The sequence below is a fragment of the Chanos chanos genome, chromosome 4 (assembly GCF_902362185.1).
Source record: "Chanos chanos chromosome 4, fChaCha1.1, whole genome shotgun sequence".
Classification (NCBI taxonomy): Eukaryota; Metazoa; Chordata; class Actinopteri; order Gonorynchiformes; family Chanidae; genus Chanos; species Chanos chanos.
In genome coordinates this window covers 32,193,781-32,217,232 of record NC_044498.1, presented here as the reverse complement: position 1 = coordinate 32,217,232, position 23,452 = coordinate 32,193,781, and the positions used below count along the sequence as shown (strand labels likewise).

At 43.5% G+C, this 23,452-nt stretch overlaps 1 protein-coding gene across 8 annotated transcripts in view; it reads right to left on the bottom strand.

Moving 5' to 3' along the window:
* Positions 1-1,296: 1,296 nt before the first annotated feature.
* The window catches only part of LOC115809073 (serine/threonine-protein kinase MARK1-like), a 34,278-nt gene continuing 12,122 nt past the window's right edge, over positions 1,297-23,452 (bottom strand). Inside the window, exons 4-19 of one of the 8 annotated variants that reach the window (XM_030770556.1) lie at positions 14,728-14,776; positions 14,166-14,231; positions 13,760-13,830; positions 12,829-12,885; positions 12,312-12,548; positions 11,975-12,094; positions 11,541-11,640; positions 11,044-11,156; positions 9,980-10,157; positions 8,260-8,441; positions 7,390-7,478; positions 6,954-7,109; positions 5,311-5,562; positions 3,999-4,025; positions 3,181-3,225; positions 1,297-1,639 (exon numbers count right to left, since the gene is read on the bottom strand). In XM_030770556.1, the coding sequence (XP_030626416.1) occupies positions 1,297-1,639; positions 3,181-3,225; positions 3,999-4,025; positions 5,311-5,562; positions 6,954-7,109; positions 7,390-7,478; positions 8,260-8,441; positions 9,980-10,157; positions 11,044-11,156; positions 11,541-11,640; positions 11,975-12,094; positions 12,312-12,548; positions 12,829-12,885; positions 13,760-13,830; positions 14,166-14,231; positions 14,728-14,776 (2,085 nt within the window). Of the gene's footprint in view, positions 1,640-3,180; positions 3,226-3,998; positions 4,026-5,310; positions 5,563-6,953; positions 7,110-7,389; positions 7,479-8,235; positions 8,442-9,955; positions 10,158-11,043; positions 11,157-11,540; positions 11,641-11,974; positions 12,095-12,311; positions 12,549-12,828; positions 12,886-13,759; positions 13,831-14,165; positions 14,232-14,727; positions 14,777-23,452 lie in introns of all 8 variants that reach the window. The other 7 variants (XM_030770558.1, XM_030770557.1, XM_030770559.1 and 4 more) reach the window with 7 other exon arrangements.

Genomic DNA, 23,452 nt, shown 5'->3' with positions numbered 1-23,452 from the left:
CTAGGCCTGTTGATCTTGGATTAGAATGGGGGAAAAAAAAGAAACCCAAGCATATATCTTCAGCAAATAACATTTACAAAGCTCTTCCATCACTTTCTCTCTCTCCAGTTTTCCCAGGAGTAGAGCATGCTTGAAAACTATGCCAGGATTACAGTTAGAGAACACAACACACATAATAGGCCTGGTAGTGAATTCAGTACAAAATGAAAATGTAAAAGTTACTAGTGCAAGTCACTGTAAGTCAAATATCTTTTTCTTTGAACAAATAGAATTCTTTAAAAACAAAAAATCTCTGATCATAGTGAATGCCTCTGTGTTAAAAAATAGCACATACAAGGCATACCATAAAAGAATAAATACAAAACCAAAACAAAAACCCCAGCACAATTAAAATAACAACAGGTAACTGTACAGTCACTTCAAGATGATGGAAAACCTAAAATAAACAAAACAAAATCTCCCCAAATGATTTTACCAGTACTCTGACCCAGTACAGTGGCACAGATTTCATAATATCATACTGCTTCGTACACACAGTGGAATTAAAGTGAAAATATTCTTAGCTAAAGCAATATCCTTTTTTCCTGCTCCAATGAAGACAGAAAAGTCACATATGAGGGTGTGTGAAGAGAACTCCTTTTGTTCCATTTGACTCCACTTACTGAAGAACACTCAAATGATTGTGGGTAATCTTTTACGAGATTAAAACACATGGTGGAATGAATGAACAAAATATTGATTCTTTAACTGATGTTCTTAAAAGAATCAAATTTGAAAAGACAGCACATTCTAAACTGATGTCGGTGATGTTACGAAAAAGAAATGGTATTTCATGAAGTACACAATATCAGACAGTAAACGTAACGTCTCTGTACATAATTCAAAACACTATACAGTACCTGCAAATGTTATGCATATAACTCTACTGATATAATACAGCTCCATCGACATGTATCGATTTAACAGCTGCGTTTTTTGTCTTAAGCTGTGCTGTATTGTACATGTGGAAAAAAGCGGCATGGTTTGTTTTTTGGTAGTTTGTAGCAAACAGATCTGATTCGTGTATTGCAACTACTGACTGCAGAGCACTCTTGCAGTAAGAATGGTCATCTTGACACCAACACACGTTGCTAGCGGTACAAGAATGGCATGGTTTGTGTGCAGGAAGGGAGAGGTTACATTTTCTGTAACTTGTGGCTGTATTCTCAAGTGGTAGTTCCCTGTCTAGAATGCCTTCACTGCGGACTACGCGTCTGTCACCGGTGAAACCAGGCCCTCTGTCTCCGACCCATGTTCTCACAGCTTCAACTCATCTGCGATCTTGCATGCGATATTCTTAAACGCGATCGATGTGCCTGATATCCTCTTGAAGCGTACGCCGTTAAGTGAGAGGCGGGGCAGCTTGCAGACCTCCATCTCCCATTGGACCAGGTTATCTTGCCGTGCGTCACCGTGGACACAGAAGAGCAGGAAGCGCTCACGTTGTTCATAGTCGCAGTTGTTGGCGTCCAGCACCCTGCGGATCTCACGCATCATATCTCCGGGATCCATGGAAGACGTGGTCTTCATGCTCCAGGTGAAGCGTAAGGAGCGTGGTTTGGTGTCTTTGCTCTCCTCCTTGGACTCTCCAGAAATGCTCCTGTGCAAGAACAGGACAAAACATTTCTCTCTCACTGAGAAGTTGACAAAGACCTTGCTGGGCCTTCTGTCTCCAACAATAACTTACTTGAGTAACAATCATCTTGTCCAGTTACAGATCCTGGTTTTCTCACAAATCCTGCTAGTGTTTCAAATCTATAAAGCCACATATATAAGTAACCTTGGTAAGGATCAGTAAACTGCAAACAAATTCCTCTGACCCTGAACCAAGGTCCTGGCAACTTTGAGTGTATCTGCTAAGAAAGCTTATGTCAGTTCCTGTTCTTGTCAGGTGTCTTAGTCATGTCCAGGGGCTGCTCAGATGGTCAAAACTGAGCCCTGTGTAAGTGGACCAGTGACAATATCTGGATGCAAACCCTTTCTCACTGGTCTCCACTGTCTAACTTATAGCACATGTTGTGCAAAACCGCTATTAAACTCTACAAAAATCAACTGTCAAATCTTGTATTAAAATAAGTGCTCTACAAAGGGTGACTCCAGCTGCACACAGGTAAAAGTGTCTTTGTGTAAATGTTTGTCCATAAGTCTTATGGACGAACATAACTTGTAGTTGCTAAGTTCACCACTGAGTTTGGTTTGGTTGCAGACAGTGGAACTGAGGAAAGGTGAGACCACAATCCCAGATGGGAAGTACCGTCTGAACAAGTCCAGTGTGATGCTGATGAAAACATGTGACTGAACATACAGCATGAAATGGATTAAATGTTTTTCTTTTTCTCTTGCTTTTAATGCAGCAACACGTTTTTTGATCTTACTACAGGATTTTTTGTTGGACTCCCTGCACAACTTCAAAAATAAACCTGGTCCAAATGCAATGTGAACGCAGCTAGTTTTGCAATGGGAAATATTATAGCTCATTTATATTATTCTGGGATCAATCAGGCCATAGTAAAAAAAAACCTGAATGCACTTTCAGTTGCATCTCATTATAAAGACAACAGTGTTTACACTATCAAAGTGAGTACTATAAATATCATATCACTGGATGATGTGTGATGCATGTTTTGAATTATTTTGCTTATGTGTCTTATTAGATGTTCTGTCTTTTGCAACAACAACAGTAACAGCTGTCAGTTGGGCCAACAGAGTTCAGTTAGAAGGGCAAGGTTTTCATGACATGAACTCTGCTCACATAATCAAAATGGAAAAAAAGCCTTTCCATACTGATGCCTGATAAAGCCTGCTCTTTCCAGTGAAGCAGAGTACAAACCCACATGACCAAATTCAAATCAGCTCTGTGAACTCAGACTGAATATTTCAGACAGCATGCAGAAAGTCTCTGCTGAGACAAACAGATGAACCTGCTGACTTCTTCACACAGTGATTACACTACAATGGCTATGGAATGAGGGAGGAACATAGAGATGCCAAGTAAACGTTTCTAAGATGTTAAAACACAGTCACACAAATACTGTACAGAGAGACACGACAGAACACACACAAACACACACACAGACACACCACACACACACAGCGTTTGGGTGCCTGTTTAGAGTGAGGCGTTTGGGGGGACATCCTCACCTTGTAGGATCTGTTCTGCCGCTGGCCTCACCTTCACTCGGAGCCCTCAAACACAATCAAAGCATACAATTCAGAGATACAGCAAAATGATGGAAACACCAACACACATACGAGCACAACTCACACACACACACACATAAACACAACACACACACACGCACACATAAACCCAACACACACACACAGACATACACACGCGCGCGCGTGCGCACACACATACACATGCGCGCACGCACACACATGCACATACACACGCCCGCACACGCACGCGTGAACACACACACACACACACACACATACACATGCACACATGTATACAAATTACAGCAGACCAAGACAGTCTATAGACCAGTCCCAAAACCTATATTCAGAGTGTTAATCCACAGCCATGCCTAATGCATCAAAACATCGTGCCTGGAAACGCCATGTGATCTGAGTCCACCACCATGTGTTTAAATGTCATCGGTCAAAAGAACAAACCCCTGAGTGTTGTTCTGAGGGAGGCAGGCAAGTCAAGCTGGGTTATTCCAGGTCACGGCTGGAGAGAGCAGAGGGCATGTTTTACAGGGGTCTCGTAACAGTCCAGTCAGAGCAGGGGCTGTGTGGTGGGGGCTGCGCGGGGCATTGGGGAGGGGGGCAGTATTACGACAGGCAATGTCTGACCCATGGAGAGCGGAGCAGAGAGGGGCAGGGGGCAAAGGAGTTAAACAGGGCAGTTTTTCTTTAATTTTGATTAAGTGCTCATTTAGAAAGTAGGGACACAATATGAGCAAAAACAGGGAAAAAAACACACGCATCATTCTGGAATGTTCTCCTACCTCACGGAGGACCTGAAAGACAAAGTTCTATAATGAAAGAGAATGAGAACAATGAGGTTTCATTTGATATGGAGTGGATCTTCATGGCTGAAAAGGGTCGTAGTGTTTAGATCCTGAATGAAGAATTTACTTGTCATAAACATCAGAGCAGATGGCAAGTTACACCATTACAACTCATTCAGCTTCTACTTCCATGTGTCTATATGACACATTTGACTCATATTTATGTTCTTTGGCCCCCTGAAAACATGACATTAACATTATCACACACACACACAGGCCCAGCTTCTGGGGGGGACAACCGGGGAAGCTGTCCCAGGCTCGGCCCAGGGGGCCCAGGAGAGAGAGTGATCCATACTCATTGAGCTGGGGGCAGGGGCCTGTTGAAATAATTTTGTCTCAGGCCCAGGCATCATGCACGCCAGCCCTGCACACACACACACACACACACACACACCCAAGAGGACAGGATGGATGTCTCTTATATGAACAGTGAAGTAGAGACCCACAGTGTGTGTTATATGAACAGTGAAGTAGGGAACCACAGTGTGTGTTATATGAACAGTGAAGTAGAGACCCACAGTGTGTGTTATATGAACAGTGAAGTAGAGACCCACAGTGTGTGTTATATGAACAGTGAAGTAGGGACCCACAGTGTGTGTTATATGAACAGTGAACCAGGGACCCACAGTGTGTGTTATATGAACAGTGAAGTAGAGACCCACAGTGTGTGTTATATGAACAGTGAAGTAGAGACCCACAGTGTGTGTTATATGAACAGTGAACCAGGGACCCACAGAGTGTTATATGAACAGTGAAGTAAGGACCCACAGTGTGTGTTATATGAACAGTGAAGTAAGGAACCACAGTGTGTGTTATATGAACAGTGAAGTAGGGACCCACAGTGTGTGTTATATGAACAGTGAACCAGGGACCCACAGTGTGTTATATGAACAGTGAAGTAGAGACCCACAGTGTGTGTGTGACGGGACTAATGTAGTGTAGTCTCAGAGAAAAGACCTCCATTGTTCATGCAGTGAGAGGTCAGCTTTTGTGTGGGTAGAGTATGTGAGTGCACTGAGCATGTGTGAGTGTGTGTGTGTGTGTGTCTGCGCGTGTGCATGTGAGTGCTTGTGTATTTGTGTGTAACAGTGGGAACTGCACAGATAAAGGGAAGAATGGGTAACGGAGTGAATGAAAGCAAGTAATTTCATGCAAGAATGAACTGGTAAGCAGGTCAGAACCTAGTAAGCGTGTGTGTGTGTGTGTGTGTGTTTGTAGTAAATGAACAAATGGCTGGGAAGTCACTGACCTGCGAACAAATTTGGAAGTAATCTTGCTGATGATGCCGGTGGACGTGCCCCTGCGTGCCTGTGTGAGAGCCCCTGTGTCATGGGAGAGGGTGGGCGAGGCTGGGGGGCCGTTGTAGACGGCGCTGCGGCGGTCCCGGAGCTGGGCTCCGTGGAAGGTGCTCCGGCTGGAGCTCCCCCTGGGGAAACGCGTTCTCTCTGGGGTGGTGATGCTGTGGGCAGAGGGGGAGGTGGACGGAGCATGCGAAGCAGACCTTCAACACAACATACACAATACACCGACAGCTTAACACAACACAGACAGAATATTTAAAACGGTTCTTAAAATATCAACAGAAACATTAGAGAAAGAAACAGGACAAGGACTGTGTGGAAGAGTGCTCATTTGGGGGAGGAATTAGTGAGTTTCATATGAGGTAAAAAGGAGGTTAGTCAGAGAGAGAAGACTAGAAGCAGAGAGCAAGAAGTCACTCTGAGAAATAAACACAATCATCCCCACTGTCTCAGAGGTTCATCTTGATATAAGTTGGTTCTCGCAAAATGACCAATCAACAATGAACAGCCCCACAAACACTTCATCAATGCCATGTCCTCAGTGTGCTTTCAATTGGACTGATCCAGACGGCATTTATTTCCTGGATTTATTAACTAAATTTTTTTTTTCTGGTTATATTAAACAAATTGTGCAAAAGTGTGTATGAAAAACACTCAAAACACATTCCAAGGCCTTCCACAGCACAGTGTAAAGAAATAATCCGTCTACTTAAAGACTGCTTAGGCTTCAGTTCCTACAGAGCTAAAAATCTCCAAAATCGAACATTTTTGCTCTCTACAGACAGAGCGGAGCAGTGGATCTGTCCCAAACAAAATAACGATAGGACAGCATAACATTCACATTGAGCTGTGAGCCATGACTTTAACAGAGATTTTTCTACCTTACAATGAGACAGACATAGAAAAATGTGCCAACAGGGACTGTTTAGAACATCATCATAAAGAGAAACAGTGTAAGTGTATGAACAGCATCTGTCTGCAGAATCCATCGGCTTCTATAATGTCCAAAATTGTCTTTGCAACACTGTTCCAAAAGCTCTCTTTTCCATGTGTAACAGTGTTTCTTTTCTCTCTGTTCTAGGAGAACCTGCAGGAGGACCTGAGGTACAGTAGACTTGTGTAATAATAATCTAATGTGAAAAGCAAAATGTCCTGTCCCATACTTTCACCCTGTCTCTCTTTTCATTATATCAGTGGACTTCTCTGTCACATGAGATTTCATACGTAACGTGACTGACCAGTCATTTGACACTACTTGACCAGGACCTTCAAATGACCAAAAAGTGTTACAGAAAAGATGTGACTGTCTAAGTATGGACAGGCAAGAATACATTAAAATAGCAGGGCTGTTTTCAATGTTTCTGTACCAATTTCTCCTCCAAACCTTAAGCCTGACTTTAAAGTGAATGATCTCATTTGGTCTGGTGAAGTTGAAAGCGCCAATACTTCAACACTATGCCAAGATGTAACCAAAGTTTAACTGGAACATAATTTAAACCTCTGCCAAGCCAAACCTCCCAGACCTTGTTCATGAGACAGATGTATTGTGGGAATTGGAGTTCCGCCAACATGTGCTGACAAATCTCCTCACCCTGATTTGTACTCGCTGTTGTCCTCTATGGGGGGAAGTGTGCTTTTAGAGGAGTGTCCCGGGGCTGATGTGGACTTCACATGTCTGGGCCGTGTAGAGCCCAGGGCTGACGACGCCCCCGGGGCAGACGCTGTGCTCCCAGACACCTCTGTCAGACTGGAGAGAGAGAGACACAGAGAGAGCGAGAGAGAGAGAGTGAAAAAGAGACAGTGTGAATAAGTAGGAGAGAGAGAGAGAGAGAGAGAGAGAGGGAGAATTCATATTCTACAGTACATGAGGCAGAGGTAAGGTGTGGTTGTAAAGACATGCAATTCCATGAGAATAAGCTCTTCTCAACAGGTGAAGAAATTCTTGCATAACGAAGGAAGTGATAAGTCATTATGTGAGAGATTGACTCTGACCTGAGATCAGTGTAAAATTCAGGGATTTAGATTACCTGCTGTCTTTGCCATTAGGAATGGCTGAGTAGCGATCAGTGGAGCGTTCACACACATATGTGTTCCTGCGGGCCATTCCTCCATTACTCTGGAAGAAAGAAAGTAAAGAGGCAACAGTATTGACTCTCAGTGTAAATGTCATCGTTTTGTTTGCTTCAGATTTTGTAGGTCTCAGGTTTTGCATTCCTCTAAAAGACAACACAGTGACAAAGAGGAGGAGAGAATAAGAATAACAGAGGTATTGGAGAGAGAAAGAGAGAGATAGGGAGAACGCCAATTCCTTACTTGGTTCACATGTGCGAGGCTCTAGAACCGTGAGAATCAGTAGTAGCAGAAATCTCTGAATACTAATTTAAAATGCAGCAGCATACTGATTCAGTACTAATTTAAAATGCACCAGTATACTGAGTTCAGTACTAAATTCAAATGCAGCAGCATACTGATTCAGTACTAATTTAAAATGCACCAGTATACTGAGTTCAGTACTAAATTCAAATGCAGCAATATACTGAGTTCAGTGCTAAATTCAAATGCAGCAGCATACTGAGTTCAGTACTAATTTAAAATGCAGCGGTATACTGACTCAGCACTAATTTCAAATGCAGCAGCATACTGAGTTCAGTACTTAATTCAAATGCAGCAGTATACTGAGTTCAGTACTAATTTAAAATGCAGCAGTATACTGATTCAGTAGAAATTTAAAATGCAGCAGTATACTGAGTTCAGTACTAAATTCAAATGCAGCGGTATACTGAGTGCAGTACTAATTTAAAATGTAGAAGAGTAATGATTTGAATACTAATCTGTGAATGAACAGTACCTTAGTTGGCAGTGCAGCAGTGTACTGTGGGGAGTGTAGAGAGTCTTACCCCTGCAGCTGCAGCTGATTTCTTCCTCTCCTGGACGCCCAGCGGAGAGGCGGGCACTTCACTCTTGGAGCAGGAGCTGACCAGCTTGTGTGAGGCATCCCAGTCCTCCTTCTGCTCACTCTCCACACTGTTTGCCTGAGCACGCTTAGTGTAGGACACAGCCGCTGGGATGGTTGGTCCCACTGAGAGATCACACACACACACACACACACACATACAATGCATATAAATACATACACCCATGAAACAATCACTGATGCATGTACAAAAAAAACCAACATTCTGCAAATGTTAAGACACTAACCTAAAACGAAACCTTACATTATTTAACATTTATGATAATAAAGTGAACATAACAAAATAGCAAATACAGAAAGCAAATGAAGAGCAATGGAGAGCCAAGTCAAGACAGAAGACAGTATCTAGTGATATACCATTCTGCCAGATATGCTCACAGAGCTAAAAGCGACCCTCACTGTCATCAGCACACTCACAGAGTAGAGAAACACACTCACTGCCACAGCACACCGCTCACAGAACAGAGAAACATGCCCACTGTCCACAGCATGGTCACAGAGCAGAGAAACATGCCCACTGTCCACAGCACACCACTCACAGAACAGAGAAACACACTCACTGTCCACAGCATGGTCACAGAGCAAAGAAACATGCTCACTGTCCACAGTACGCTCACAGAACAGAGAAACACGCTCACTGTCCACAGCATGGTCACAGAACAGAGAAGCACGCTCACTGTCCACAGCACGCTCACAGAACAGAGAAACACGCTCACTGTCCACAGCATGGTCACAGAACAGAGAAACATGCCCACTGTCCACAGCATGGTCACAGAGCAGAGAAACATGCCCACTGTCCACAGCACACCACTCACAGAACAGAGAAACACACTCACTGTCCACAGCATGGTCACAGAGCAAAGAAACATGCTCACTGTCCACAGCACGCTCACAGAACAGAGAAACACGCTCACTGTCCACAGCATGGTCACAGAACAGAGAAGCACGCTCACTGTCCACAGCATGGTCACAGAACAGAGAAGCACGCTCACTGTCCACAGCACGCTCACAGAACAGAGAAACATGCCCACTGTCCACAGCACACCGCTCACAGAACAGAGAAGCACGCTCACTGTCCACAGCATGGTCACAGAGCAGAGAAACACGCCCACTGTCCACAGCACACCACTCACAGAACAGAGAAACACGCTCACTGTCCACAGCATGGTCACAGAACAGAGAAACACGCTCACTGTCCACAGTACGCTCACAGAACAGAGAAACACGCTCACTGTCCACAGCATGGTCACAGAGCAGAGAAACATGCCCACTGTCCACAGCATGGTCACAGAGCAGAGAAACACGCTCACTGTCCACAGCACACCACTCACAGAACAGAGAAACACACTCACTGTCCACAGCATGGTCACAGAACAGAGAAACACGCTCACTGTCCACAGCACGCTCACAGAACAGAGAAACACGCTCACTGTCCACAGCATGGTCACAGAGCAGAGAAACACGCTCACTGTCCACAGCATGGTCACAGAACAGAGAAACACGCTCACTGTCCACAGCATGGTCACAGAACAGAGAAACACGCTCACTGTCCACAGCATGGTCACAGAACAGAGAAACACGCTCACTGTCCACAGCACGGTCACAGAACAGAGAAACACGCTCACTGTCCACAGCACGGTCACAGAGCTGAGAAACATGCTCACCGTGGTCGCTGAACCTCCGTTGCTGTTTCTGAGTGGCTGATATGCTGCGCTGAACCTTGGGGTGGGTGGGGGAATGGGTGGAGCTGTTGTTGAAGTCACTGCTGGGTCGTGGCCTTTGACACAGGTTGATGTTTGACATGGGCTCGCTCCCTTCAAACTGTAGACACAGAAGGAGAAAAAGTGCCAATGACACCAGCTTAACAAACATCCAGAGGAAGAGAGAACCACATTCTGAGACTCTCCACTGACGTATTTGTCTGTGAAAGTTTCCATCAGGTGGACAGAAAGCATAGCTTCATGGATTATGAGATTAGTGCCAGAGAACCAGTGAGGTGTCAGAGAGCCAGCGAAACAAACAGACAGACAGGGAGAGATCAGCTGGGTTTCTCCTGACATCAGGCTGTTTGGCACAGAGACAACGCTGATGGTCTACACCAGCATATGGAAAGCGTCATGTCTTGGCTGCCTCTGGCCTCCCAGCTAAATACAGCTTCCCCTTTTCCTAACACTCCAATCTGTCTACCAGAGACAGTCGTGGGGTAGCAGCCAGCTGAACAATGCCGCCGATATGACATTCGACATCAGCACCCAGCATGAGAGGCAGTGTTGAGTCCAGCTCTGAGAGAGCTGATCTTTAACAGGAAATCAATAACATCTTTCACCTCGGCATAGCCACCAGTACGGCAACATCAGTCCAGTGGGACAGAGAGAAACGCAGAGTGGGAAAAAGAGGGAGATATGAAGTCATCATGGGAGATCACTCATTACAGTAATGAAAAATGCTTCTCTGATTAGTTAATGTGTAAAATGTTGCCTTGAGGCAAGGTAATCTACAATGTTCTGACTTTGCAGTACAGTAAAGATCAGAGGGTTGTTCTGCATGGGTTTCATTTATTCTGACTGGACAACAAAGCAGGACATAGCATGACACAGCTGAATAAGCTGTGAAAAGAAGGTAGTGCTGAAATGGAGACACTCTAACATGCAGTGGTGTTGTGTGTGCTCAGTAAGTGGAGAGGACAGTGATTCTCTAATACACTGACCTCTGGAGGTTTTCTGCCCAGCAGGAGGTAAGTCGCCATGACCTCATCGTACTTCTGTCCCAGCAGAGATTCTGTGATCTCATCCTTAGCATAGCCCATAGTCACCATCAGATCTGAGAACACAGCGCACTGGCATGACATCACCATCAGTGCAGAGACTGCAATACCCATACTCACCAGCAGATGGTACACATACACAGATACACAGAGAAAAACACAAAGGCACACACACACACACACACAAACACATGCACACGCACACATGCACACACACATACACATGAACACACACACAAACACACACACATGCACACACACACATGAACACACACACTTTGTGTGAGGTGACCAAACCTGGTCATTAAGGGATTTGGTGAAGCATATTCTATAACAGAAGCTTGCCTGTACACTGTGGGAAAAAACAGTGTCCACACAGGTATGTTCAGAATCCATTTCTGGCTGTGTTCTGAAGGGCGGGAGGGGCAGTGAGTACTGACCTATTCTCTTTGTGTCACTGAAATCAGGTTCAGGCTGAATGTACGGTTTCAGCTCCTCTTCCTCATGATCCACATTCACCCACCTGTCCTTCATGATTTGCTGAAGGCAAACACAGACACACACACACATATAAAGTACGTCATATAAAAGAACAGAAAACGTGAAATTAGGAAAATGTCCATGATAAAAACGACATAAGAGTCTTGATAGAAAAAGGTTTAAGATGGTTGGTCCCTAGCAGAAAAGGGCGCACATTTTTCATTCTGAAAATCGGCCTCTCGAGAAAGTCACTTTCAAAGCGATCTCAGGCACAGAGCCAAAAGGCTGCTGAAGTTGCAGATGAACTGTCAGGTGTGTGTTTTTGCTCATAATGAAATTTGAGGGGCATTTGTTGTTAGATGAAGCTGTTGAAAAAAAAAAAAAGTAAATTCACCTCTAAACTACCACGTTTGACAGGATTCAGCACCAGGAGTTTCTTAAGTAGGTTTTCACAGTCTGTTGACATGTAGAACGGGATCCGATACTTCCCCCTCAGCACCCGCTCTCTCAACTCCTACATGGTGAAAAGTACAGCAAATTAAACACACACACACACATACACATACACACACACATGCATGCACACACACATACGTATACACGCACATGCACGCACACACACACACACACACACACACACACAGATGGAGACATGCCCCAGCTAATAGTCTTTAAATGACCAAAGCATGCGTATGAGGATGTCAGTTCAACAACAAGACTTTGAAAATTACTTTTAAGTTCTGGCCATCGAAAGGCAGAGATCCGCTGACGAGGGTGTACAGAATGACCCCTAAACTCCACACGTCCACCTCTGGGCCGTCGTATTTCTTCCCCTGGAAGAGTTCGGGTGCTGCATATGGAGGACTTCCGCAGAACGTGTCCAGTTTACTCCCCACTGTAAACTCGTTACTGAAACCAAAGTCTGCTATCTTAATGTTCATATCAGCATCCAACAGCAAATTCTCTGCCTGGGAAGAGAGAACAGAGAACCAGCCTGCCGGTTCATTCTCTTAAAGAAAAGGAGGGTTGTGATTCACAGAGTTTTCAATGCTGCAAAGCATTAGATCTGATTGGATGTCAAGTTAACCTCCATTTGGGTTCATGAGGCATCGCTGCTGACTGCTAAGTGGTGACCAGGTGACAGAGCAGCTCTTAGTTAACTCACAATCTCATAGTTATTAATATCATAATTAATAATCTCATAGTTAATAATCTCATATTTAACCACAGCTTCAGTCAACCTCTTACCTTGAGATCTCTGTGTACAATCCTTTTCTGATGACAGTATTGCACAGCGGAGACGATCTGAAAGACGACAGGTACACACACACACACACACACACACACATACTGATTAACATAACTCTCCTTCTCAGCGACATTACACAGTGTCTTTGACACTTTTACTGTGACCAGGTTTCTGGCTTAAGTTTGAGCCAATCGTTCCTCACCACATATTGGCAAACAGACATAAATATTCAATATATTATTGGTGCGATGCTCATCATGTCATCAATCTGTTGTGTGTGCTAAATAAATTTAAACCTTCCTTACAGTGAAGACATTTCTGGTTCCGCTCAGAGAGCCGCTTCCTGAGCTAGCAGATGTATGGCAGGAGTGTGTGTGTGTGTGTGTGTGTGTGTGTGTGTGTGAGAGAGCGAGGTGTTACGGATACACACTGTCTATCTGAGGCATGTCGTACCTCCTCCTCTTCCTCTTCCACCTCCTCCGTGTCCGTACCCTGATTCACCTCCCCCTGTGTAAAGCTGTCTGATCCTTCTGTGTGTTCAGAGCCAGTTGACAGTGCTCAGAGAGAGGAAGGCTTTCTGATTTACACCTTCTGTGAGTCACAGGAAATGGGCTCTCTCTCTAACTACTCCACAGCAGCAGTGTGTGCTCCCTCACCACAGCTAACCCAGGCTACTTAACAGCCACGGTGCAGAGAGGTTTAAAGACAATCAGTCTCATTCAGAATGCCTTTCATTCAGAAAAACCCACCTCTTCTGAATGTCACTGTTTCATATCAGTCTTTTGTGCCTCTCATGTCCACTAGGTGGCAGTGTGACATGGATGGATGCAGCAGCTGTGCTGTGGAATATCCACAGAACTACCACCAGAATGGGAACTGAGGAAGGATCAGAAGTGAATGTTTTCTGTGTAATCTGGATCTAAAACGCACCTGTCGAAATTTCGCTCGGGCTTCTTTTTCTTTCATTCTTCCGTGAGCCACTAGGTAGTCAAACACCTCACCTGCCACAGGAAGAGAGATGTTTCTAAAGCTGAGTCAAAGGTCCCTTAACAACAGTGCAATTTTGGATGAGTTTACTGTTGGCACCAGCCAGTAAGCACCTGCTGAATAGTACAGCGAACTTTACTGATATTTATGTCGTTAAAATGGGTTGACTCTGCCAAGGAACAGTGATTTTTTTAATACAGTACAGTGTTTGGATGACCACTAGTTTTTTTGTCAGTGTTGTGTGAAATTAACATGGATGTATGCTTGTCCGTTTTGAAGGTTTTCTGTTTGTTGTGAGATTAAGAGAACAGATGTCTTCTCTCTTTAAATGACTGCTCTCTGTACTCACCTCCACTGGCATACTCCATCACTAGGTACAGGGTTTTCTCTGTCTCAATGACTTCAAACAGTTTCACTGGAATCAAAGTAGTAAAGGGTGAATAAAGGGACAAACAAGAGAGAAAGAGAAATGATAAAGGAGAGAGAGAGAGAGAGAGAGAGAGAGAGAGTCACTATTAACATGTACGGCAATAACAATGATCTAACAATGAGAGAGAGAGAGAGAGAGAGAGAGAGAGAGAGAGAGAGAGTGAGAGTCACTATTAACATGTACTGTAATAACAATGATCTACTTTGGTAAAAGTGTACATATTACAGTCACGCTTATGAAGTTTAGTGAATGGTACTGAGAAAGAGTGAGTGAGTGTGTGCATGTGTGTGTGTGTGAGAGAGAGAGAGGGGGGGGCGATCCTCCCATTTCAGTATAAGTATATAACAACTATTCATGTTTTGAACTGTAAATTTTCACTGATGGCTCTCCATAACATTACTGATAACATGCGTACAATCAGTCTGCTATAAGTTAACCATATCCAGGGAATATATGTGGAGAACTGACTGTGAGTAATTACCTATATTTGGATGATTTAAAATCTTCATTATGCGAACTTCTCTGAAGAGCTGTGGGAACAAACAAAGAGACACTGTTACTGTTACAGATGCACTGTTACTGTTACAGATGCACTGTTACTGTTATAAATGGACTGTTACTGTTACAGATGCACTGTTACTGTTATAAATGGACTGTTACTGTTACAGATGCACTGTTACTGTTATAAATGGACTGTTACTGTTACAGATGCACTGTTACTGTTATAAATGGACTGTTACTGTTACAGATGCACTGTTACTGTTATAAATGGACTGTTACTGTTACAGAGACACTGTTACTGTTATAAATGGACTGTTACTGTTATAAATGGACTGTTACTGTTACAGATGCACTGTTATTGTTATAAATGGACTGCTGCTAATGAACTGTTATAAATGTACTGTTATAAATGAACTGTTACTGTTATAAAAGTACTGTAATAAATGTACTGATGTTGTTATAAATGTGCTGCTACTGTTGCAAATGTACTGTTACTGTTATAAATGTACTGATGTTGTTATAAATGTACTGTCACTGTTACAAATGTACTGTTACTGTTATAAATGTACGTGTATTGTTATAAATGTACTGTAACTGTTACAAATGTACTGTTATAAATGTACTGTTATTGTTATAAATGTACTGTTATAAATGTACTGCCACTGTTATAAATGTACTGATATTAATTTAATGGTGTCAGTATATTGGTACTGTATGAATGCACTGGTATAACTATATTGGTACTGATATAAATGCACTGTTATAAATAAATGCGTTGGTACCTGTATTAATGTACAGGTATTGTTACGATAATACACTGCTTATTTCTAAATGCAAAAAAGGCATTAGATATGCAGCAAAACATTGCCGTCTGCATAATTTGTCTGCTCCTCAAATGTTTAGAGTTAACTGGAATTTTGACTTTTGTAATTTAGATTGAGCAGCCAAACAAACAATAAAACAAACAAACAACTGAGTTCATGCATTTTTCTACACCTCTCACTGCAGATGAGATGATTAGTCTGTAATATCACAAGACGAGGACACACACACATACACGCATGCGCACACAGACACACACACACACACACACACACACACACACACAAGCACATTCATACATACTCACACATGCACATTCATACACACACACAGACACACAGACACAGGTACACATGTGAACACAAACACACGTGCACACACACATACACACACACACACACACACACACACACACACACACACACACACACACACACACACAGAGTTACACATGCGCACATGCGTTACACATGCACACACACACAAACGCTCATTCACACTTATACAGTCACACACACACACACACACACACACACATATTCTGTAACTACTACAATTTGTTCTGCTCGTTTAATAGATTAAGTTGATCTTTCTCCTTCTCTTTCCAGACCCAGAAAGAGATTTCCACATTTCCTTTGATTCTTCACAGCGCCACAGTCCCATCTCCAAGCATTTCCTCAGTAGCAGGCAGGTTCACACACATTACAACCTGCCGATGGAACAGGGACGACGCCTCCTCACAGGGCACGTAAAGACCTGACAAGGCCCAGAAGCCTCCTGAAAACACGCCAGGAATCCAGCACTAAGTGAGCAGCAGTGAGAGAGCACAAAATGAGGGCTAAGAGCTCTGGCAAAATGGGATTAGAGGCGAGGAGGAGTAGGATCAAAGACCCGTGGCAGCCTGTGCTCCTGCGGGAGGACGGATCTAATTCCCGCCGTGCATGGATAAGGAGTGGAATTACACGTCCACTAACACCATCCAGTCTGAAAGGAGCCAGTAGCCTGTTAGGCTCCGTAATGTCCACTAAACACACATGCACACACACGCACACAAACATACACACAGACACACAGACAAACATAGACCCTCTCTCACTCTCTTACAGACCTACGTGTGCAAACTCACATACAGACACACACAGACACTCTCACTCACAAACACACACATACTCTGTCACTGTCTCACACACACAAACACACACAGACTCTCTCACTCTGTCACACACACAAACACACACAGACTCTTTCTCATGGTGTTAACAGAAACACTGCATAGACATACATCAGAATAATTCCAGTGATTTCAGTTTAAATACAAAACACTTGTTTTCTTTCACTGTGGCAAAACATTTTGCATACATCCGAATCACAAGTAACCACGGGAAAAATCCGAGAGGAAAAAAAAAGACAGACCTTGTCCGTCCACAGACATGGTGATAGGGTTTTTTCTAGATCAGTGAAAGGAGAGCAGCTTTACGACTGTGTGTGTAGTGAGTCGTATTAATTTTTAGCCTTACATAAGCACTGAGTCTGCCTCTGATTTCTGGGTCATTTTTAAAACATGACAAGGCACATTTCCCTACTGCACCATAGGACCACTCGGAGCCCTCAGACAGCAGCACTTACTAGCGTCATACGGTGTAACCCACACTTACTCTCATGTGGTGATCTATATGGTGCCGCTGACATTCTCTGTCATACGGTCATCCATACATCACTGTGTCACTGACAGAAAATCATTCAGTTATGGGTTTGAAAGCTCTGGCATAAAGTCATCATAATGTCACTGTGTGACCTTTACCAACACACCGAATGACTGTACATGACAAGGCACAACATCTCCTGTTTTATAGAACTCCTTATGAAAAACAGAACTGCTGTTATCTAACCCATGTTAACATTTAACTGGAATTTAAACCATTGACGAGTTTGTGCATGCAGTCATGGCTACATATACAACCTTGTTATGTAATTTATTTCTGTAAATCACTGTTCAGAGAGACATTTGGGTATTTTACATCAGTATTTTCACGTCATCACCAATCAGTCTCTGATAAATAAGAGCTGGTGTGTGTAGATTTGTGTGGGTGTGTAGTTATGCCCTTGTTAATGTTAGTGATCTGAGACACTGTGCAATGTGCGGTGTTCCTGGGATATAGAGCTTGTATGAGTGTGTGAGGGAAACATTGTGTTTCCCTCAGCATGTATCGTCTTTACGTCATCACAGTTCACAAGAGACTGGAGAGCGAGGGAGAGAGACAGAGAGAGAGGGGGGGGGGGAGACAGAGAGAGAGAGAGAGAGAAACAGACAGATAGAATAGAGAGAGAGAGACAGAGAGAGAGAAAGAGAGAAGAGAGAGAAAAACAACCAAAGCAACCACAGCTAGTGATCATAGCTGGCAACCCAAAGTGTGTTGTGCACTGACTCCTCCCACTGTGGGGCAAAGCAACACACAGGTACTTATACAGGAACAGCTCCAGCATTCACTACAGGAGACGACTACTGACACCCTGAATCTACTGATATCACCCTGAATCTACTGACATAGCCTTGAATATAATGACATAACCCTGAATCTGCTGACATAACCCTGAATCTGCTGACATAACTCTGAGTATACTGATATCACCCTGAATCTACTGATATCACCCTGAATCTACTGGCATAACCCTGAATCTACCGACATAACTCTGAATCTACTGTCATAACCTTGAATCTACTGATATCACCCTGAATCTACTGGCATAACCCTGAATCTACCGACATAACTCTGAATCTACTGTCATAACCTTGAATCTACTGATATCACCCTGAATCTACTGGCATAACCCTGAATATACTGATATCACCCTGAATCTACTGACATAACCATGAATCTACTGACATAACCATTCATCAACTGACATAACCCTCAATCTACAGATATCACCCTGAATCTACCGACATAACCCTTAATGTACTGTGTGAGGAGAGAGACTCCAGAACAGTTGACAGCCGTGATGGGTTTCTGACACTTTCTGTTATTCTGTATGTTACATGTAAAAAAACACTTCTACCAACCAGAGACATTAGAAAACCACTGCCATAAACATACCTTTTCAACCTTTTAAAGGCTAAAGCACACAAGGATACCACATATTTCATTCACATCTCTGATAACTCATTCCTGTTAGTACTACTGGTGAAAATTTTACAACAGTCACTCAGATGAGTCACAGCACAGCAGTGAGAAAGTGGTAAACACACACACACACACACACACACACACACACACACACACAGGCTACTGAATAGAAATCTATGAATAGGTCACTGAGTCACGTGAGGAAAAGATGAAAAGGGTCTTTGGAAAATATAAGACAAAGAGAGAGAGAGAGAGAGAGAGAGAGAGAGAGGGAGAGAGAAAGAGAGAGAGAGAGAGAGAGAGAGAGAGAAAGAATGTTTAAGAAAGGGAAAATTATAGATTTATAGTGAAAGAGTGAGTATAATTAGGATAGAGAGGGTGAGAGAGAAAGAGAACTACTAAAACTATTCCTCTGATACAATCATTCTAACATCTGTCATTATGCTGAGGCCATGTTTAACACAGTCCTTAAGCTGTGAACTGAATCATTCTAAGATTTACAGGCTTCTTTACTGGGAACCTGTGTGTGAAGAGCCAGTAGATGTGCGGTTAGACTCTGTTCCCTATTGGATTTAAATGAGAACATTTGAATCATGAGTGAGACACAAGGTGGGGGAGAGAGAACACACAGGCTGTTATACAACTACAGCCATTCATGAACGCGCACATAAAAAAAGAGAATGACCCTGATAAACAGATGTAGCACACATAAAACATAATAACATTCACTCATGCGCGGGCGCGCACACACACACACACACACACACACACACACACAGCAGGGTCTAAACTGTGCCAGTGACCTACATAAGAGCTACCCAGGAGCATGTAGCCATCCAAATTCCTCCTCATTAATGAGATGCCACTGAACATTTCAAACAAACTCTGAAGATATTTCTGTCTCTGGACAAAGTGCTCATTCACACATTCAGGGGTCAGGGGGTGTCAGAGAATCAAAAAAATATACATGCTAGACTAGGACAGGCTCAGAAACCTCTCAGAGTGTGATGTATATGGAAAGAAAGAGAGAGAGAGAGAGAGAGAGAGGGAGAGAGAGAGAGAGAAAGAGAAAGAGATGGGGTTGGGGGTGGGGGGGGCAGGAGAGAGGGAGAACATCCCCTGCTGCAGAGCTGCATCAGGCTACTGCCATAAATACACTCCTATTGACAACACAGAAGCTCTCTCCCTCTCTCTCTGTCTCCATCTCTCTCTCCCATGAGGAGGAGTAACACTGTTCTCTCTGCTTACTCATCTCTTGATTCTTGACTTTTTTTCCGCTGTAATGTTTATGTAATAATGCCTCCACTCAAACCTTTCTCCAATAAACTGTGCTGCTTCAGTAAACAGAGCCACTGGCCAATCAAATCCCCTCTCTCCAAAAAGCTCTCAGGGCCTTCAACCAATCAAATCCCCTCTCCCCAAAAAGCGCTCAGGGCCTTCAACCAATCAAATCCCCTCTCTCCAAAAAGCTCTCAGGGCCTTCAACCAATCAAATCCTCTCTGTCCAAAAAACTCTCAGGGCAATTGGCCGGCACTGTCTGACTGGCTAATGCGACGTGACAGACACAAGAAGGGACAAACTACAGCCATTAGAGAAGCTAAGCCCTTCAGGAAGAGTTTTCTGATTGGCGCGCCATGAAATTGGGTGGGCAGAAGGTATAAAGTTTATCCGGGGAGCAACATGCTATGTGCAATTTTTCACTTATAAAAGAAAGAAAATGAGGTGCAATGGGGTCAGACTAGAAAGTAAAACAGTAAAATACATATTTTGTGGATAATTCTTGCATTTTACTTACACACACAGTTAACAGTATAAACAGTAGAGATTTAAAGCTGTCAGATTCACATTCAGAAATCTTAATATTCTTACAACATGTTCAAGTGTTATATCTGACAATAAGCTGGTATTAACACTAAGAAACGGCACATTTACTGCTGCGGAAAAAAAAAAAGAAGAAGAAAGCAACAGAAACTCTGCTGGAGGGAGCGCTGCTATGTGTGTGTGAGAGAGAGAAAGTCTATTTTTAGAGAGATATTCCTAAAACGCCACAGCGCCAGTGTTTCTGCCACACGGACAGGGCTTTCTCCTGTCTGCCCTAGAAATGGATCCGTTCTCCTCCGTCAAGACTTATGACACACTGACGAAATCGCTCCTCTGCTCCGTTAATGAAGTTACAGTGAACGTGTCTGATGTGCAGCCTTTTTAAGTCACCACCACAACATCCCCGAAAGCACGGGGTGTGTGTTTCTGTAGATTCCACTGCAGTTACCGTTCATTTCCGTTACAGTTCATGACTGTACATACTGAACATCTAGGGAAAAAGTTTGATTTAATATAAAAATGATAATAAAAGATGGTCATACTTTAATTCAAGTGAAAGGTTTTATTGAGAGAAAACAAGGTTAAGTCAGCATGTGGTGTAACTGGAAGGCTGGAAATAAAAGAAAGGATGAATTGATCAGTGACCCTGTGGAGCAATACAAGTCTCCTGCATCTGCACTGCAGTGTGTGTGCGTGTGTGTGCGTGCGTGCGCGTGTGTAAAGTTCAGAGTGATCTATTGGCAGGTACTGTACATATGGGAGAGGGGGAGAAGAGACGGGAAGCTAACCGTCTCATATTACTCCACATGGAGACTGAGGCAACGTTTCGAACAAACATTAGCTCAGGACACTGTTCAGCATCACGTCAGGCTGGGATGCTGCAGAGTCAAGCCAAAACTGTTGACAAATACATAAACAAACACAAAAATAGGATGTAAACAGTGCAAGAGATCAACCTGAGCCACACCCAGACACCAGAGACCTCTCTCTCCATCATCTCATCCCACCTGAAGACTGCCGAGCTCAGCATCTTCTCTCTCTCTCTCTCTCTCTCTCTCTCCATTATCCTTAACTTCACCCTGTCTGTGAAGACATGAGTCAGCTGGAGTGGTCTGGAATGCTCAGACTGAGTTGGGTGTGGTCGTTTTCAGTTTCAGTCGTGCTCTGTAAACCACCTGCGTTTGACTTTTAAGAGTGCAGCACAGAACTGTCTCAGCTTTCATGTTAAGGAGCCTTTCAGGATTAATGGTCAATACACTCCTCTGTGAGGACCATGTGTCCGGGCCGCTACGGAGGGCCAGGCCTTTGGTTAAATGTTACCTGATCAATAATGAATGTTTGTGACAGAGACAGACAGCAGGAGGAACGCTGTATTGTTAAACATGTGGACCTGAGGTAAGACCCTCAAAGAGAGAAACTTTCATCAGACACATCACAGAAACCTGACAACCAGGCTATGGACTCAAATGACATTCACGTGCAAGATGCTTCTATACTTTTGCGTGCAACAGTTGCACAATCAAACAAAAAAAGAAAGCAAAAGAAAAATGAAACACATAATTTTTCAACTGAAAAGCTCCAAACCCAGACTCCTGCAGATATATTCCAGAGCCAGAGAACTGCAGTGAATAACGTGGTCACCTGTGAGGAGAACCAGGTCTCCAGCTGGTCTGAACAACTCTGACAGCAACAGAACTGTGTTGTCTGTCTTTCATTATGTTGCTCTTACCGAAATTCCGACGCCATTACACTAGCTAACAAAAGACTCAGCCACCAGCATGACACAGCTCTTTTCACCAAAACTGCACAACAATTTTTTTTTTTTCAGCAAAGCCCTACACACTTGCAAGTTCCCTCATACAGCAAGGTTAAAGTTATGTTTTTATTTAGGCAGAACTGTCATTCAGTGTATCAAACTCAAGTCAAGTCATCACAACTAACCGACAGTCCTCAAAGTGTACACAGAAGGCAGTGTCTACAGCCACTACATGATCTGTGTCTAATACTGAATGAGTGTGAGAGATCTGGACACTACATGGACTCTGTCTAATACTGTGTGAGTGTGAGTGATCTAGACACTACATGATCTGTGTCTAATATTTGTGAGTGTGAGAGATCTGGAGACTGCACAGATTGACTCCATCATTCTGTCACCTCCAGCAAGCACATGAGTCACTGCGTTCTGCTACAGAGCCGGGACAGTGTGTGTGTGTGTGTGTGTGTGTTTGTGTGGATAATAATGACGTGTGGGCCCAGGAGATTGGAGAGAACAAAGAAGAAACAGTCTTTCAAAAAGACTCCGTGGTTAGGAAGAGAGATGACATGAGTGTGGCGTTGTCCTCTGTCACCTCGTCTGATCTGAGCTCTGGCTGAAACAATCTTTTGGTTTTCTGTGTTGATGTGTCCTTGATTAGGCTGTAGCACTGCTCCTCTACCCGAGGCTGTGACTCCCTCTCAAGGAGTCTGACTCACTGCTTCAAAGAGTCTGCTCTGACTCACAGCTTCAAAGAATCTGCTCTAAATTATTGTTTGCTGATTCTCCACTCATGCCTCTACATCAGGCTAGACTGAGTGTGCGCTCTTCTGTGTGCAAAAACACTGACTCGCTAAGCTCAGCACAAACGACGGAGGATTGTAAATTTCTTTAGTTTTGATACATGATGTCTTTACAAACAGAGAGATGAAAATTCTTTCGAGGACAACAACTTTACATCAGGTTATGGATCGTAGTGTTCACAAATACAAGCTATAATAAGATTGTACAATGTGTCAGTTTAAATATTTGAACTGTGATCTCTCACTTGTACACATAGCATTTACCATCTTACCTTTACACACACACACACACACACACACACACACACACACACACACGCAAACGCAGGCACACATCTGCATCTGCAGACGCACAAGCCTCACACACACAAAACAGAATC